General features: G+C 52.9%; 1 protein-coding gene across 3 annotated transcripts in view; it reads left to right on the forward strand.

Moving 5' to 3' along the window:
- Positions 1-11,864: 11,864 nt before the first annotated feature.
- DIS3L2 (DIS3 like 3'-5' exoribonuclease 2) overlaps positions 11,865-17,515 on the forward strand; it is a 197,599-nt gene continuing 191,948 nt past the window's right edge. Inside the window, exons 1-2 of one of the 3 annotated variants that reach the window (XM_061452258.1) lie at positions 11,865-12,034; positions 14,594-15,301. In XM_061452258.1, coding sequence (XP_061308242.1) covers positions 14,614-15,301 — 688 coding nt within the window. In that variant the 5' untranslated portion in view covers positions 11,865-12,034; positions 14,594-14,613. Of the gene's footprint in view, positions 12,035-14,552; positions 15,302-17,515 lie in introns of those variants that run through there. The other 2 variants (XM_061452259.1, XM_061452261.1) reach the window with 2 other exon arrangements.

The raw sequence follows: 17,515 nt of genomic DNA on the forward strand, positions 1-17,515 counted from the left end.
CTTCATTCATTTTATAACCCAACCTGCTTGGTGATGTCATCTAAACAACCAGGTCCAACCCGGCCTCCCACTCCACAATAGCAGGAATTTAAAGGGGGGGTGGGGGGTGGGTGTCCCCTGTCCCCTGGCAGGAATAAATGACACATCAGCTGAAGGCAACTGGCTCAGGGAGTTGGAGAGCAGAAAGGGGAAGTGGGGGACATTTGGTGTCACACCCCCCCCCACCCCCCACCCCTGGACCCCCCTGCAAGCTTTCTGTTCACCCCTTGCCTGGCTGTCCCCAGCCCTTCAACTCCCCCCCACTTCCCTGGTGACCCCCTGCGGAAGAACACGGGCCAGCCTGGGGCAGCTGTCACAGGTTGGGGGGAGGAGCCCGGGGTGGGGGGTTAAGCCCATACGAAAGTAATGGGTGCAAAAAGCACTTTTTTTTCCACATCCAGGGTTAGATCGGAACCTGCTTGTCCCGCAGCTTCCCCCACAGGTCCCTGCTCGGCAGGAGGGGACACACTGCTCTCCCTGGCAGGGATGCTGAGGGCACCTGGGGACACAGGGGTATGCAGGGGGCAGTGCCACTGCTTGAGAGCACCATGGGTCCATGGGCTTGGCGGGGATGATCTGCTCTCTCTACCCTCCCTGCGGAGGCTGGTCGTCTCCCTGGTTCCAGGGATGGAGCTTATAATACACCCTGGAGATGTCCTCTGCAGGGCACAGGGTCCCTCCTGGGGACAGGACCCCAAGGGCTGACCCAACACAGGGCTGTGCAACCTGGCCTCCTCCAGCCTGCTCTCAGAGCTGGAGGGTGTGGGAGAAGGATGTAATCCTGGAATTAACCCCAGGGGCTTGCAGGAGCTCTGGGGACAAAAGGGGGGGGGGGGGGAGACGGACTCCCCCCTGCACTCACCTTTCCCCTTCAGGAGTTGGAAGAGCATAATTTGCATTGCTATTGCTGGTGTGCCTGGCACAGGCAGCTCTGGGGCTCCCGTTGCTTTTTGCTGTTGGAGCTGGGCACCATCCCTGGTATCTTGGCTGGGGGGCGGATGCTCGTAGTGGGATCAGGCCAGAGGAAAGACACCCTCCTCTGCAGAAGCATGCAATGCTGGTTTGCACCAGGCTGGAATTGCACCCCAAATCCCTTCCCTGGGACCAGGGAAACATTCTCTGGTCTTTCCCCTCTCCCTGGGGTCAGCTTCAGGCTGTTCCTTTCTTCCTCTTGCTCCTTTTCTTGGTCTTTCTGGGCTGTTCTGCTCCCCAGACCTAACCCTCGGAGCTGCCCCTGCTGGGGAGCCGTGGCTTTTGGGGGGTCCATATTGTCCCCACTCTGGAACAGGGAGACGTTTCCTCCTCCACAGCCTGGGCTACCGGGCACAGGACACTTCAAAGGAGATTGGATTTTCAGCCCCATGTGAACAGGAGCTGGAAGGAGAAGGTCTTGGTGGTTTTTCCATCGTGCCTGCCAGGTGGATACAACTTGGACTTTCTGGAGTGTAAAGTTGTGCTTGGGCATTTGTCTGCGTGCAGGCAGAGAGAGGCGATGGAGTCAGGATTAGAGCCAGCCCCGGGTGCCAGGGAGCTGTGGGTGCAGGCAAGGAGCAGAGAGAGGCCCCTGCTCTTGGGGTTCAGCTCTCGTCCCACCCAACACATAGCGTGACATCCAGCCTCTCTGGGGTGCAAGGAGGAGGGCTCTGCAGCACTACCCTCTTCAGCAGGGCTTGTGCAGGGGAAAGGGGAGCATCAGGAAGCTGAGATCCACAGCCTGGGGTTGTTGGGGTGCCTGAGGTCACCAGCAGAGTGGCAGCCGAAACAAGAATCCTGCCATCAGTGTCCTGGCTGTGCTAGCACCTGCCCTGATGCTGTGGCTTCTCCTGGGGGGACCCATATGGAAAAGGAAACTGGGTGGATGGCTGGGGTAATGTCACGGTGTGGCGAGGAAGAGCTGCCTTGCTTGCCACCAGCCCCCTGCACACTGAGGAAGTGGGGTCGGGAGTTGCATCGGAGCTTCTCCAACAGTCTCTTACCCCGGAACATTCCAGCATTGCCACAAACGCCGCAACGCGGTCAGGTCTCAGCCAGCTCCTGCCCGCAGGAGGCTCCTCAGTGCCCTCAGCTTTCACCAGTGTGGTTTTCATTAGCGTGTTTTCTTTGTCACACTGTGCAGAGCCCCGGGTTTGGGGGAGGGGCTGTGCTTTATAAATCCAATTAGTCTTGTTATTCAAATTACCCTGCCTTTTCTGCTGAAAGTCGCTGGAGTAGGAGCCCGGTGCACGCAAAGCCTTTCCCTTAACGCAAAAAAGATCAGATCCACCGGGGGTGGCAAAAGCTCCGAGGAGAAAGAAGAGGTGGGCAGGAAGCGGTTAAGAGCATGAAAACATTTTGCTTCTTGGGATGGGGGCCTGAAAGTTTTTAACCCTTAAAGGGATGTGCCTGTGTTAGCCCACGGCCCTTCAGGATGCTCACCCAGGCTAAGACCTGCCAGACTGAGAGCATGAGTGGAAACTGGGAGAGTGAGGTGCAGAGAGATGTGCTCACTGGTGGCCTCCCCCGGCCACTGGAGTGCAAAGGGATCCTGCATAGCGGGAGGAGGAGGGATGGAGACCCATGGGGTGGGCTGGAGGGGGTGACATCCGTCCTCATTGCACCCAGAGAAGGGCTCCAGGGCTAGTCTGCTGCTGCGGAACACCAGTGTTGGACTAGGGGATACAGGGAGATGGGCTGTAGTGTGTCTGGTGAGAGGTGGCTTGGAGTCACCTAAGAAAGGTGTGAAAATCCATGTTTGACTGTTGTTCATATAACACAATGTCCCCAGCACGCTTTCCTGTGTGACAGCTGGCTGAGGGTTGTTCAGAGGTGTCTGTCCAGTGGCAGCGGTGCTGGCTCCATCCAGCCCAGATTTGAGCCTCCCACCCCTTTGGGTTCTGCTGGGCATCACCCAAAGCCAAGGATGTATCCTGCCCTCCAGAAATACCCACTCCTGGCGTCAGGTGGGAAGGTACATGTTCTGGAAACTGCCCAAAACCAGAGAACATCACTGCTCTAGGGTTAAAAATGGGGAGATACTGCTGAGCCTTAGCAAAGTGGGGATGACCCTTGAAGAAGGAGGACTCAGGGGGACTGCTGATGTAGGGAGTGGGGTGGGTGCATGTGTGAGAGGGTACACAGGTTCCCTTGCACGAGGATGGAAAGGGATTCATCAAAGTGTGACCGGTGCCATCATCGGGAGGGTGGGAGGAGATGGGTCATGGGGGCATGTGTGACACAGCACCGGCTCTTTTGACCCCATCACAAGGAAGGGGTGAGCGATGCCTGCGGGTGAGGCTGGATCCTCATTGCCAGGCAATGCTGGGCCCTGGCTCTTTGGCTGAAGTCAATAGCCATGTTCTGGGCATCTTCCAGAGGGTGACACCAAGAAGGTTTACAGGACAGAAACATGGACTCTAGCCTGAAGTAAGCTGTGCCACCACAGCAATGAACAGCCAGCTATCAATCCCCTTTTTCTTCCACTCGCTCTTCATTAGGGAGTTTCTGTATTGATTTGGGGAAATCATTGCCCAGATTTATATCTCTGCTGCTGCCATGGGCCAGGGAGCATTTCCTGACAGAGTGATAGGTAACTCTGGTGTGAAGCTTTCCAGCTGATGCCATGCAAGGGCTGGTTGTCCCTTTGCAAAAAGAAACATCAGAAGGCTGCACGCATATGATGGAGATGATGGAGTGGCCAATATTTTCCTGCAGCCAATGGCCAAACTAAGGAGCTGTTGGTTAAGCACCATCCCGAAGTCCATCGGTGGCTTTGGAACAAGCCCTAACACATTGCTGCTCTCTGCTTGTTCTGTTCATGTTGTGCCCAGTTGCTCTCTACCTGCCTGGGGCAGAGTGGAGGAGGTACAAAGATGGAGGAGCTACTTCCCCTCCAGCACAGTCAACAGCTACTAGTCCCCAGGAATCAGATGTGTGCTGATGTTCACCAAGAGAACACCACTGAGGGTTTGATGTACCACAGCAGTTTTTTTAGTTTATGAGGGTTTTTTTCTGTAGGTTTAGAGTACCTCTCTAGGGGTCTAGATAGCAGGCTCAGCGAGAAGCAATTTGGGGGGGAATTCAATTTTGGCTGCAAGGATATAAGCAGCCACCAGTGCATGTAGTGGCAGGAGACCATCTGGTCCCACAGCTGTGGCAGGACACAGCAGGCACTATGCCTCCTTGGGATGCTCTGAAGCAAGCTTTTCTGGGGAATAACCATATAGCCCCCGTGAGACAGGAGCACTGTCTTGAGGGCTCAGACTTGGCCACCAATAATCCCTGGGCCTGGGCAGCCACTAGGCCATCATGGGGATGAGGTGGCTTTGCACATCAGGGTGCAATGCCCCTGAGGAGCTGTAGCAGCATCAGTACCTGCTTCATCCTCAGGTCTCTGTGTCTGAAATGCTTTTTGAACATGCCTGGTGTTTATTTTGGATGCTGCTGCTGAATGAGGCACTATAGGAAACACTACATGATTTTACATTTTCCCTTGTCTCCTTTGGGTCTGGAAGAGCGCTCTGGCCCAGCACACATGCATGGCCAACATCCCCTCTTCCCAAGCCAGGACTGTGATGGGGAGAGGCCCTGCAGAGCCACTGTGATGGGACAGAAGAGAACAGAGCTGCAGATGCAGCAAGGGCATGGAGATGGGGAAGCCATCTCTGTCCCTTCCAAACCTCACAGAGTGGAGACAAGAAGACAAGGGAAAGCTCCAGGCAGAGACTCCTGTGTCTTTGCTGGTATCCTGGAAGGCACAGTGTGCTTTTCCCCAGGGGCTTGCTTTGGGGTTTGCCTTTTGGGGTTTGTCGTTTTCCCTGTGCTCCCCAGAACACTCCATTCTCCTCTGGCGTTTCTGGGTGTTTTCCCCAGGGCTGTGCTGGGATGGCCATGCTCCGGGGCTGGGCTGGCATGAGCAGGAACACAAAGTCTCAAGACTTTTGTTGAACATTGAGAAAATGAAGCAATTCTAATGCATGGATGAGTCCATGCCATGAGCCTCCCCCTGTATCAGTCCTCTGAGGATATGAATTGCATTGCCTCCAGCTGCTGGCAGCCTTGGCTCCACAGCTAATGTAGGGGCAGGTTGCTGGGATTTTCCAAGCTAAACACTATGATTGCTTTTGTCCTCCCTTTCTCAGATACCTTCTCCCCAGAAATGGGGGTCTGCCAGCATTTCACCTGCAGTCTGGAGGTCTCAGCATCAGCCTTGTCAGTTTTGGCACTGAGCATCCCTTTGGGAAGATGTCCTGCCCAAAGAAGTGGTGGCCTGGAAAGGCCAAAGGGTGACTTATCATCACCACGTTTGTCCCCATAAGGAGCTGTGCCTTGTGCAGATTCTGGGCAGGGATCTGGCAGGCCAGTGGGGATGGACCCCCAGCCTGTGTCCATGAGGGTCCCCATCACAGTGCTGGAGCTGAATGTCACCATATCACCCTCCCACAACCCCAAGTGGGCGTCTGTGCCCTAACGTGCTACCTGTGCAGCCAGGCCAGCTGAGCTTGCCCTCACTGGCCCCTCAGCTCTGGTAGCAGAGCACATCCCAGCTTGACAGGAGCCTCTTCTGGCTGTTTTGGCTGGGTGAAACCCTGCCACCCTCAGAGATGCTGTCTGCAGCTTCCTTGCAGCCCCCCTGCGGCACTGAATGCCCTCAAGCTCCTCTGAGCTGGCTTCTCGGGAGCCCAGCACCAGCCAGTGGGAAGCTCCTTTTGGCATTGGCCCTTCAGGGCAAAACTGTTGAACTTCCTGGGCCTTTCTCTGGAACATCTTGTATGTGAAAAATCCCAGGGGAGCACTGGGATGCCAGGAGCTGAATGCCTGCTGGTCTCAGGAATGCTGGTGGGCAAGCCCCTGAGTTCCTGCCAGGGCTGTGATCCTGCTGAAGCCAAATTTGGGCTTTCTGCCCCTGTTTTTGTCTTTTTGGAAGGGAGTCTGGCTGTCTCTCAAGGAAAGATTTCTACAGGTGTCAGGCTGAACAGCACTGGGTGGCCCTGGCCAGGGCAGGGAGCTGGCGAGGGAAGGGGCAGATTTCAGTGCCATGGGTAGTGAGGCAGCTTTGCAGAGCAAATAACACTCTGGCCAGGCCTTGGTTGCGGCTGGGATCAGCCGGGGCCACTGCTCTTACGGCCCGGGAGCACCGCTGGCTGTGGAGCATCCTGGTGGCCTCACTGCCACCCCACGGGCAGCTGGTGTGGACGTGCAGGGCTCCACAGCCCTAACCTTTTGCAACCAGACAGAATAACAATGCCGGCCCGCTGGGGTATAATGGCCGGTGTTTGCTTGAGATACAAAGGCACAGGGCTTTCACATGAGGTAATACTGATAAGTTAGGCTCTCATTCACCACTCCGCCTGCCAGTCGCAGTGGGGCTGGCGGTGGCCCCTGCTTGCCTTCACTGAGCTGCGGGGACGTGCCCACCAGCCTCTCAGCGCTGCTGTCTCCACTTGGAGCCTTGCTCTCGCTTGCTCTTGGTGTGCTGTCCCCACTGAGCTTGCAGCTCCAAAACGGGCCTGGTGGCGGCTCTTCACATCCCACCCTGCATGCGTGGGACAGTGGCAGGAGCAAGGGGTTCTGGGCTGAGTCCATAACCCTGGGGTTGCAGAGCAGCATGGTTTGTTAGTCCCTGACTGCCTCGAAGGCATGTTTTCCAGTTCCCTGGGAGCATCAGATGGGGCTTGAACTCACTGCACAACCCTTGCCCTGTGCACTCTGTCCCTCTCACTGCAACTCCCCAGTGCCCTGTCCCAGCTGCCCACAGGCTCAGTAGGTGCAGGGCAGCTCCCTCCCTATGGGACCCATGGAGCTTTGGTGTCATTCACTTTGAACACTTTTGAGAGGCTCAGTCCTGCCACTGGCTGGGCATGAGGGTGCAGGGAAAATGCAGGCTGGGGTTTAGAAGAGATTTAGCCATTATAACCGAGTAAAATTACTATAACTATGTGAGAGACTTAAAGGTATCCGTGAGAGAAATTGTGAGACCCCAGCTAAATCAGGAGCAAGGTACTAACCCTGCTGCTTCAACATCATACCCTGGAACCCCACCTCTTTCCTCTGCTGTCTCCTTCACCTCTTTCTTAGCTGCGTGTCCCTCTTTGCTAGGATCTGGTTCTCCCTTTCCTTTGGTGGACAAACACAGCCAAACCAGACCTTTGCCCCCGCCTGGGGCAAGCTGCAGGTGCTCCTCCAGGTGATGCTCTGCCTTAGGGATATGGGAACCCACCAGTCCTGATCTTGGGTGGCGTGTTTCCCAACCAGAGGTAGGGAGGGCACAGGAAAAGACTGGAGAAGCTGAAGGACAAGTAGGGCAAGACCACATGTGTTGGGACACAGTTATCAGATGGGTATCTATTGTGGAGAAAGATGGTTTTTAGCTTATTTATGGTAATAAACCTGTCTCCTTCCCCCCACCCCCGAGCATGGATTATGTCCTCAGGTCAAGTGCCCAGACAGCTTCCAGTGCCTGGGTGATGTCAAAGCAAGTGAGACTCTGGCCTAACTCCGGATGCTGTTGTCGCAACTGAGACATTTCCAAGGGTGCTCAGAGGCTCCAGAGCAAACCTGTGGCCCCTCTCTGCCTTCAAGCATATCCTTGTGTCATGTGGATCTGTCCTCTGGACAACAGCTGGTAGGCAGAGCACCCCACTGCCCTCCATCCCCCTGCCATGGCCTGCAACCTGAAATAATCCATATCAGTAAGAGGTGATATTCGGCTTGGTAGGGGTGACATTTACATGAGCAGCGTTGGTTCACACCGGGTGGGCTGCGGGAAGTAGACAGAGGCGTTGGAAGAACCGCTCTGCTCCCATCCAGGGATCCCCTCATTGAGTCATCCTGGGGCGGCTCCAGGCCTTTGGCCAGTCACTCCTGATTAACTCTGATGTAAACGAGAGCTGGGCGGGCCCTTACTCCCCACTGAAACCACAAGTAGAGGTGCCAAAGCCTTCGTAAGTGTGGCACTCCCAGCCAAGGAGCCATGCAGTGCTCTCACCTCAGCTGAGGTGCCACAACACGTTCCAGCCTCCAGCAGTGGGGAGCAGCTACCAGTTAGTGCCCAGGGGAAGATGGTGAGATTATCCGGTGCTGTGGAAAAGCAAGCCAGGACACCGGGCTGGGCTTGCTGCTACAGGACCCCAGGAAATGAGAGTGCAGGGGAAAAATCTGCCCATGGACCTGCTCCCTTTCAGAAAGCCTGTAAGTTGCCATGGAGAGGCATGGAAGCAGCAGCAAGGCAACTGTCCCTTTCTGCTTGGCAGCCATGAGGATGGTGTGGATGGAAGATGGAACCAAAGGCAAGACTGAAGCAATCAGGTCCTTCCCTAGGAGGGATTGCATTTAGTGAGATCCTGCATGAGGCACCAGCTTGCTGCCACATTTGGATATGGCCTCTTTGAAAGGGTGTGAAGGATGGGCACACAGCTAGTCCTAGCCACACAGGGATCTGCTGCATGCCTGTGGGGCAACATGATGTTGACATGTCTTTGTTGTGTCTCATTTGTCTTAGCCGGTGATGGGGCAGAGAAAAAGGAGGGACAAATGCAGGCTTTGCCCCATGGGCCAGACCATGTTTCCAGATTCCCATATGCCAGCAGGAGAGGACTGAGGAATGCTTTGCCAGTCTGGTGGTGCTCATGGTCGCTTGTGAAGTCAGGGCCTAGCTGGAGGCAGGAGTTGAGGGTGATGGAGGTGTCCAGCTGTGGAGCCATATCCCTCTTGCCACGCATGATATCACTGTGAAACCACAGGTCCCAGTGCCAGCAGTGCCAGCAGTGGTGCTAACAAACACTGAATCCTCCCCATTTCCTCCTCCCCCCATCTATAGTCTCCTGTGGAAGGAACAGGGAATGCTGAAGCTGCTGCAGCTGGTGGCACCACCTGGTGCAGGAGGGAGCCTGGCCAAGCTCTGGGCTCAGCTTCATCACTAAAGGGATGAAGAAGAGCAGGGACATGGCATGACTCAGTGGCACAGAGGGGAGCTGCAGCTCCCACCTGGCAGGAACAGAGAGGGGAGGCAGTGGGGCTGGGGACTCTGGGGTCCCCCCTGCCCCATCTCTGGCTCTTCCAGGTGTGTGAGCTCCTCGCTGCAGGATGGCGCAGGCCAGCCCTGTGCAGCTGGGGACGTGTCACCACTGCGCCTTAGCAGAGCAGATGCCAACCACTTCAATTTAACAGCAGCTGGGAGAGCAGGAGGGAGCGGGGGAGCACACACCCTTCCGCTGAAAGAGTGGTTCCATAGGGCCATGCTCCCTGCAGGAAACGCCAGTGGGAACTGCGTCTACCCTCTGTCTTTGGGGGCTCCGCTGCTGAGTGACTGGCGGCTCTGCTTGCACAGGGAAGGGCTGCTTCCCTCCTTCCCACCCAGGGTGTGCAGCAGCTGTGTGGCTGGCACGGGGCAGCTTGAGAAGAGATTCAGAGCAGCCCTGTGGAGAAGGACTTGGGGGTGCTGGTCGATGAGAAATTTAACATAAGGCAGCTGCAGTGTGCCATCGCAGCCCAGAAAGCCAACCGTATCCTGGCCTGCATTAAAAGGAGCATGACTAGCAAGTTGAAGGATCCTGCCCCTTTACTCTGCTCTTGTGATACCTCAACTGGAGTATTGTGTGCAGTTCTGGTGTCCTTAACATAAAAAGGACATGGAACTGTTGGAACAAGTCCAGAGAAGGGCCACGAGGATGATCAGGGGACTGGAGCACCTCCCATATGAAGACAGGCTGAGAAAAGTTGGGGCCGTTCAGCCTGGAGAAGAGAAGGCTGCATGGAAACCTTATAGCAGCCTTCCAGTATCTGAAGGGGGCCTATAGGGATGCTGGGGAGGGACTCTTCATTAGGGACTGTAGTGATAGGACAAGGGGTAATGGGTTCAAACTTAAACAGGGGAAGTTTAGATTGGATATAAGGAAGAAATTCTTTACCCTAAGGGTGGTGAGGCACTGGAATGGGTTGCCCAAGGAAGCTGTGAATGCTCCATTCCTGGCGGTGCTCAAGGCCAGGTTGGACAGAGCCTTGGGTGATATGGTTTAATGTGAGGTGTCCCTGCCCATGGCAGGGGGGCTGGAACTTGATGATCTTAAGGTCCTTTCCAACCCTAACTGTTCTATGATTCTGTGATGCCTCCCAGCCATGCCATGGCAGAGCTAAGTCCTCTCTTTCCTCCCTGCACTGGCCAGAGCTGCCAGGGTGGGGGGCAGCAGTGCCCGCAGATCACAGGCAGAGCCTGTCTGTTCGGTGTGGTTCGTGTCAATGAAACACTGCCTTTGCTGGTGGTATCCCGACACCCAGACAGGTATGACTGTCCTTGTGCAGGAAGGTCTGTGCTTGACACCCTTGGTCCCACAGCAAAGCCCTGTGCTTTCTCACAGCAGCTCCCTGAACGGCCTGAGGGCCAGAGTTGGAGCAGCCTGTGCCTGCCACGGCTGCCATGGGGTGCTTCACCTTCAGCAGCTCCATCTCAAAGGGCTCACCGTGGAGGTGAGCTGACTTCATGGAGGCCCAGCAGCACTGGCTGGGAGCATATCTGTGAGGCTGGTTTGAGCCTGGGAGGGGCTGGCAGCCATAGGTATTGCTACACACTGAGCAGACATGGTCTCATGGTCTTTAGAGGTGACTGATGCCAGGCATTGTGGGTACCAGCCTGCAGGATGAGGAACAAGTACCACGGGCCAGGTGTCTTCCCCATCCTAAGGGCTGCCTAAGGGCAGCAGGATGGCCTGCTCAGACTCGTGTTCCGGCAGAACTGAAGACTGAACACAGCCTTTTCTCACCAAAGCCCCACCTGGGGACACCAGCTCAGGTCCCTTTGGACCCATCCTCTAATCCTTGAGGGGCTGTTCCAGACAGACAGCTCAAACAGGGATGACTTGAGGGTGCCATGAGGCTAGTTTATTCCTCTTCAGTTTTAATTTGGGCTGAAGTTCTTTGGCAAACCCAGCCTTAATTTGAAAGTAACACCAGGGTGACTAAAACTAACTCCCAGTTAGCCAGACCCTGGATCTGACTTTGCTATGAAGCCCTAGGGAAGGTCTGCAGCCACAGAAGAGCAGGGAGTAAAAGTCCCAGCTCCTGACCCTGGTCTCATGCTTTAATGTCACCCTCTGATGCAAAGGCTGACCTATCCTGCTTGAGATCAGGCCACTGCCACTCAGCACCATGAGTTGGTCACTATTTGTGTGCTGTGGCATGGGTGGGCTGATGGTCTGCAAGTTGCTTGGTGCCCAACCTCCAGTGCTAGGGAAGCACAAAGACCTCAGGGAGCAGGAGCCCAGGAGCCTGCTCTCCTCTGCAGTGAGAGTGAGACCACACACATCTTGAAGGGGGCTTCCCTGCATGGCTTTTGGAGGTACGGGTGCCTGCAAAACTCTTGAGTTTCCATTGAGACAATACCAGTCTCAGCAATTCACAGTATTAAATCAGCCAAACTATACTTTTTTCTCCTATCTGGCTAGAAACTTTGGCTGGAGCAGCATGCTGGCACTGAGCTCAACCGAACCGTCACAGAGAGCTCAGCTGGCCCTGGCTGGAAGACGTGGTCTGCAAACCTCAGATATCAAGGTGCATGACTGGGTTGGGTCCCTGCTGTGGTGACAGCACCTCCTGTCCCCCACCTCCCGGCGGTACCCCGTCAGACGCCCCTGCTCATCCTCCCTCAGGAGAAGCCCCAGCCTGGGGCACTGGGGCGCTAACAGTGGGGAGCCCCTTCCTCCGCAGAGGGCGGGCTGGGGCACCCTCCCACCGTGCCCCCCCTCACACGGCCTTTTCCGATGTGGGCCCCCAGGCCTCGGCTGCGCCAGGCACTGCATGCCTGGCCCTACAGGTTGTCGGTCCGCCTCAGGTCATTGCAGGCCGCCCGGGGCTCCTGCCCCAGAACCGGGAGCGCCCCGCCAGGGTGGAACAGGGAGCGAGCGCTTCGCGCGTGAGGCCTTCTGGGCCCTGCCGCGGCCCGTAGGCCGCCTCCGACCCGGAAGTGGCCTTTGGAGGCCCTGGGACATTTAAACGGCACGGAGCGGCGCAGGGAGCGGTTCGGCCGGTGAGTGCTGGGGCCGGGCGCGGTGCCCCCTCCGCGGGTCGGCACCGGAGGGAGGGGCAGAGGGAGGAGAGCTGCTCCTTAGTCGGGCCCGGCGGTGCTCAGTCCTTGTCAGACCCCTGGCAGAGCCCGCGACGTGACCGGGGTCTGGTCTGGGCGTTCGGTGGCTCGTCCGGCGGGCGCGGGAGTCAGCTCCTTCGTCGGGCCCCGCAGGAGGGCGGCAGTAGCCCTGGCCGCGTCCCTGAGGGTCGGGGGCGCTCCGGGCGAGAGTGCTCGCGCCTGGCAGGGGAGGCGGCGGGCGCGGGGCGGCGCCGGGGCTGCCTCTGGAGCCTGCAGCCCCGCTTCCGGTCCTGCTCCTCAGTCTTCTCGCTGCTGGGCGCTGGCTGGGGCGCTTGGGTACCCCCGAGCACTGTGTCTAGGGCGGTGACGGGGTGAGGATGGCCGGTGCCGCTCTGCGTAAACAGCTGGGTGGAAGTGACGGGCAGCTTTCATCCTGGGCTTAGCTGTGCCAGCGTCTTCCTTCAGTGCCTCCTTCTTGGCTTTCATTCGCCCACAGTGCCCACAGTCCCGTCAACGGGAGCCCGGCAGGGTGGATGTACCTTGCACCCAACCTCACACTCACTTCTGCCTTCCCTGCTCCCCACTGTTAGGCAGCTGTCAATTCCTGGCTGCCCATGGAAGACTAATGATGAAATTGTAATGCAGGGGGGCTTGCAAGTCTGTTTTTTGCCTGTGCTACAGTTGCCAACTGCTAACGTGATTAAAGTTGCAGAAATTATAGCGTAGGCGAGGTGTGAATATTTACTTTTTGCTTGTAAGTAAAGATGGCAAAGTCCTGTATCCTGGAAGCAGTGTTTGGAGTAGTCCTGCTGGCTTTTACAAATGTTATCTACTTTTGTTGAATTGGCAGTGGGAAAAGGTGATATTAAAAGAAAGCTTACCATAGACCTAGCCATGTGAGGGCTTTGTAATAAATCTGTAGCAGGTCAGTCTATTAGAAAAGTTTAGTTATTGGCCAACACCAATGGAAAATCTTAGGAACAAGAATCACAAACCACACAGAGAATTTTTCCTATTTATTCAGGGATTTTTAATTTTTTTTTGCTTTGTATTGTAAAGCCTGTTCACATTCTGCTCAATTACTTAAGTAAATCTTGCTGCAGCGCATGTTGTTTCTTTGAAAGGGCCGCAGCAGGCACTCTGGGGAGGAGTTGGTTCTGCAGTCCTTGGTCCCTGCCGGATGGTGCCCTGTTCCCTGGGAGTACATGCTCGGAAGAGACTGCCTGTGTCCTTATCCTCTGTGCAACTGCAGCAAAAGGGAGAAGGGAGTTGGGAAGGATGATGAGAAATTCCAAGCATGCTGGGAGTAGGCAAGGGAATATAGATTTCACTTCTGCTGTGCTTTGTATTCTGTCCTGCCAATACCCCTGCGCTTACCGAATTGAAGAGAAAGGACAGTATCCTTTAGTTTAGCTTTGAGTCCAGTGCCCCTTAGTTCTGGCATAGAAGAAATGCCAGTGAGCCCTGAAGTTCTCAACATACTAGCTGGGGTGAAAGTCAGCTCTTCTGCTTCAAACATGTCTTGAAGGAAAAAATAGGCATTTTCATGAAAGCCCACAGACAATAGCATTTTCCCTGGTCTCCATTATCAATATATTTTTACATTCACCTTTGATATTACATACAGCAAAAATCATTGCTATGTCCTGTCTATACCTATAATTTACCTTAATAGTAGCTGAGGACAACTTACTAGATTGTTTTGCTCCAAAAACTTAAAGGGTAGAGCAGCTGAAAAAGAATTGAAAGATGCTTCAGCTACTTAAGTTCCACACTTGTACAGCAAAGGTGGAGGCATAGTACCATCTACAGAAACTGGCACTGGATGGAGCGGAAGCCAGTGTATTTCAGTCACTAAGAATTACGAGCTCTTGCAAAGTAGGTACGTGTACTAGGGAATTTATTTTATTTCCATCACACTGGGAGTGCATTTAAAGCTAGAAAAAGGAGGTGTAATGGTTATTCTTGGTATTTGAAGCAAATGTCCTATATAATCTGGAAGTGTCAGCCACTGTGAGAGGGAGCTGACACGCAATGCATGCAGTATTGAAACACTTCAGTAAGGATGCAATTATTTTTGAAGACTCCAGGTTGGACAGGACAAGATTTTATTTCTGATAACTGCTAAACTGATGCATCTGATACAATCTGTCAGTCGCTGCTGTAATTTACCTGGCTTTTTCAAAGGCAAGAAAGAGCAGATTGAAGGAATCCCTTATATTTGGGGTGTCAGCCTTATAACAGAAACTGCTGTTTTATGTGGCATATGGGCAGGTATGGCTTATGGGCTGTGGTTGCTTTTAGGTCACTGACAGGGATTTGGTGCAGGTGCGTCATGAAGCCCCTTCCCCCCAGTGGAGTGATTTACCAATCCAGAATTTCTGTAAAGGACAGTACATTTTTATTTAGTACACTTTTGCCTCTTTTGGTGTAATCAATTATTTGACATTTGTTTCAAGAAAATAACCCTTTTTTTCCCCGTGTCTATTTGTAACTCTGAAGTTTGGGCCTCTTACTGCACTATGGATCAGCTGGGGAATGTGAGAAATACTGCTACTGCCCAAGGTGCCAAGGAGGGATTGAACAAGCCTGCTGCTCCCCAGAAGAATGCTTACACAAGGCTTGTGCAAAAGCACCACAGTGGCCGGTTCCGGTCATATTTGAATCAGATTTCACAGACAATGCAGCTAGAAGATGACCCCAGCTCGGATCTGGACCCACCTCTCAGGAGAGGCCTGGAGGGGGATAATCCAGTCAGGAATGGGTTGAATGTGCACAGCTACTCACCAGTCAGAACATCTCATCTGGAACAGAGCATGCCTGGAGGATTTGAGGATGATAAACTACAGATCACTCAGAACAGATGTCCTCATGAAAGAAATGCCTTTGTTAGTCTAGAAGGAGACTCCGAGGTGGAGGATGATTATTGTATATATCAGCACGGAGCTGCATCTGACTTGTTAAATATGAGTGATGACCTGGGTGGGAGAGTATCAAACAGCCTGAGACACTGTGCAGCTCTGCTGAAGTCCTCTGAGTCTGATGAAAAGGATGAGGAGGACATGTGGAGGAAGAAACATAAGAAACGAGGCAGATATCCTGCCTGCACAGATACAGCAGCTGGACACTTGTTGACTGAGCAGTTTAGTGAGGATGTGCTGGCAATAAATGCCAGGAAAAACAGTCACTTGTCTCCAGGTCAAGTCCAAGGTGAGTTCACACTAATGATTTGTTTGGTCTATTTGCTACAATTACTGTGGAATTGAATATGATGTTTTAGTCATGAGTGACTTAACATGAGCCAGTTCTGCTCTGTCCAAGTTAGTCCTTAGTTACCTGTGGGTGGCTTTGTCCTAGTTTACATGTAAGCCACCCAGCATGTGCAAATGGCTTCATGTGGAGCCAGCTTGGTGCTGGCAGGGCCTAATCCCCTGGCCCAAGCTCTGTGTATGTGGCTGTGCTGCTTCCAGGATCAGTTCAAGGCTAAGAGAGCCCAATTTCTGTGGTGTAGAGTCCATATTAGTAAGACTGCTGGATCAGAGCTGACTCAGGCCAGAATCATGCTTTTCTCTGCATTGCCTCATTGGATCTGAAGTGCTGGTTTGCCTTTGTGAAGGGTGCAAGCTCATCTAGTACTTGTGGGGCTAAGATGCCTGTATAATGTCTAATTCCTGATACAGAGTGTTCTCCAGTAAATTTTGTTGTTAGTACCAAAGAGACCACATCTTGCCATAGAAATTGAATGTCTCTTAAATGGCAAAAAGCCCACTTACGGAGAGAAATGATTTAAACAAACAAACAAAACCCAAAACACAGTATCAACAAGAAACCAAAGCCAGGAAGTTTAAATTTGGTTTCTCAGTTTAATGGATTAAAACTTCCTCTGACTCCTATTTATGGTGAAATACTTGGATAGGCAGATATTATGAACTGCTACTGGAGGAAGTCATAAATGTCACTGTATTAAAATCTCTATAACAAGTAGAAAAGACATTAATTTCTCAGCTGGGTAAGATGGGCCTGAGGCCTATCACCACTTCTGGATTGAAAATAAGTAAATGTTAACTAAATCAATCTTATAAAACTATGTCCTGTTGCTTGAGAGTTGCAAGTAATGCACTTTTTCAGGGTTTGTGGTATTTTTGAGCTTGTGACAGTAGATTGTGTGCTAAAGTTGGTAAACTTTCATGAGTTCTTGCAAGACAAGATCATAGTTAAAGATTTAACACAAGCAGATTATGCTAAAATTTGTTTATGAGCATGACTTTTTGGGAGGGTTCCCCCCCATGCTTTATTATAACACTATTTACTGTGCTAGCCTGTTACAGACTTTGCTGCCTTTCACCCTGCAGCTTTTGGAGTGTAAGGAAGAGCAGCTAACAGATAGAGAGTCTACAAGGCTTACACTTTATAGTCATGAAAACAAAAGGTGCCTGCATGGATTTTATCAAAAGCAAGCACCTGCAGTTCCCTACTTGGGAGTGGGGTTGCATAAACCCTTTGAAAAATATGTGTTTGTTTAGTGTAAAGACCTAGAGCAGAAAATGTTGACCCTCATGATAGACCTCCCAGGTGGAAAACTCACACTTTGGGGAAGACTGTTGGAAAATTATGTACTTAACCCTTCCTTTTCTTCCACCTGTGTATCTCCCCCTGCCACCCTCCTGTGTAGCTGAGACTGGTGTACACCAGAATGCTTGCAGGGATGTAAAAACAGTTTCTTGGGAAGGAAAGAAATGGGGGGGGGGAAAAAAGTCATTTGATTGAGAGAAACATCTTTTCTGCTGTTCAATGTGAGTATATTTTAGCAGTCTTGTTAAGTGAAATGAGGATTTTACAGTATGCACGTGCTTAGGTATAAGAACTCACACATGACAGAAAGCCAGGACACAGCACCAGATTAATATTTTCTCATTTCAAAGCTTGTCTTTCTGTCTCGATGCTGATATAAGTCATCTTACTTTTCATAGGCAGGTGCCTGGTTTGATTGGTTTAAATCAAGGCTTTTGAAACTGTGATGGCAAGAATTGCTTCTGTCATAGCAGTGAGGCATATCATCTTTTCAATAATGACATTTCCTTACAAATTAACTCTCTTCAGCTTGTTGTAGGCTTTCCAAAAGGCTCTTTGAGCTAATCTTAAAGCCAGGCATGCCTCTTTATATTGCTTCATTTCATTGTCCACTTCTTAACAGCTCTTCAGCTCAGGCTTAGCCATTGTCAGGTTTGCGGTGACTCTAAAACTGACAGTACTAAAATTGAAGGCAATCATGGAGGTCTGAGAAAACCCTTTGAGTGCCCTGGGGCAGGCTGTGGGCAGTGGGGGACTAGTCCTTGTTAATGTTCTTCCAGCGATGCAGCAGCTCCTGTAGCCTTGGGGGAAAGCAAGGTGGTTTGTGGAGCCCCAGGCAGGTGTCACTGAGCA

This window comes from Pezoporus flaviventris, unplaced genomic scaffold, assembly GCF_033815535.1.
Source record: "Pezoporus flaviventris isolate CSIRO_AGI_PZ_B2104156 unplaced genomic scaffold, CSIRO_AGI_Pfla_v1 ptg000013l, whole genome shotgun sequence".
Classification (NCBI taxonomy): Eukaryota; Metazoa; Chordata; class Aves; order Psittaciformes; family Psittacidae; genus Pezoporus; species Pezoporus flaviventris.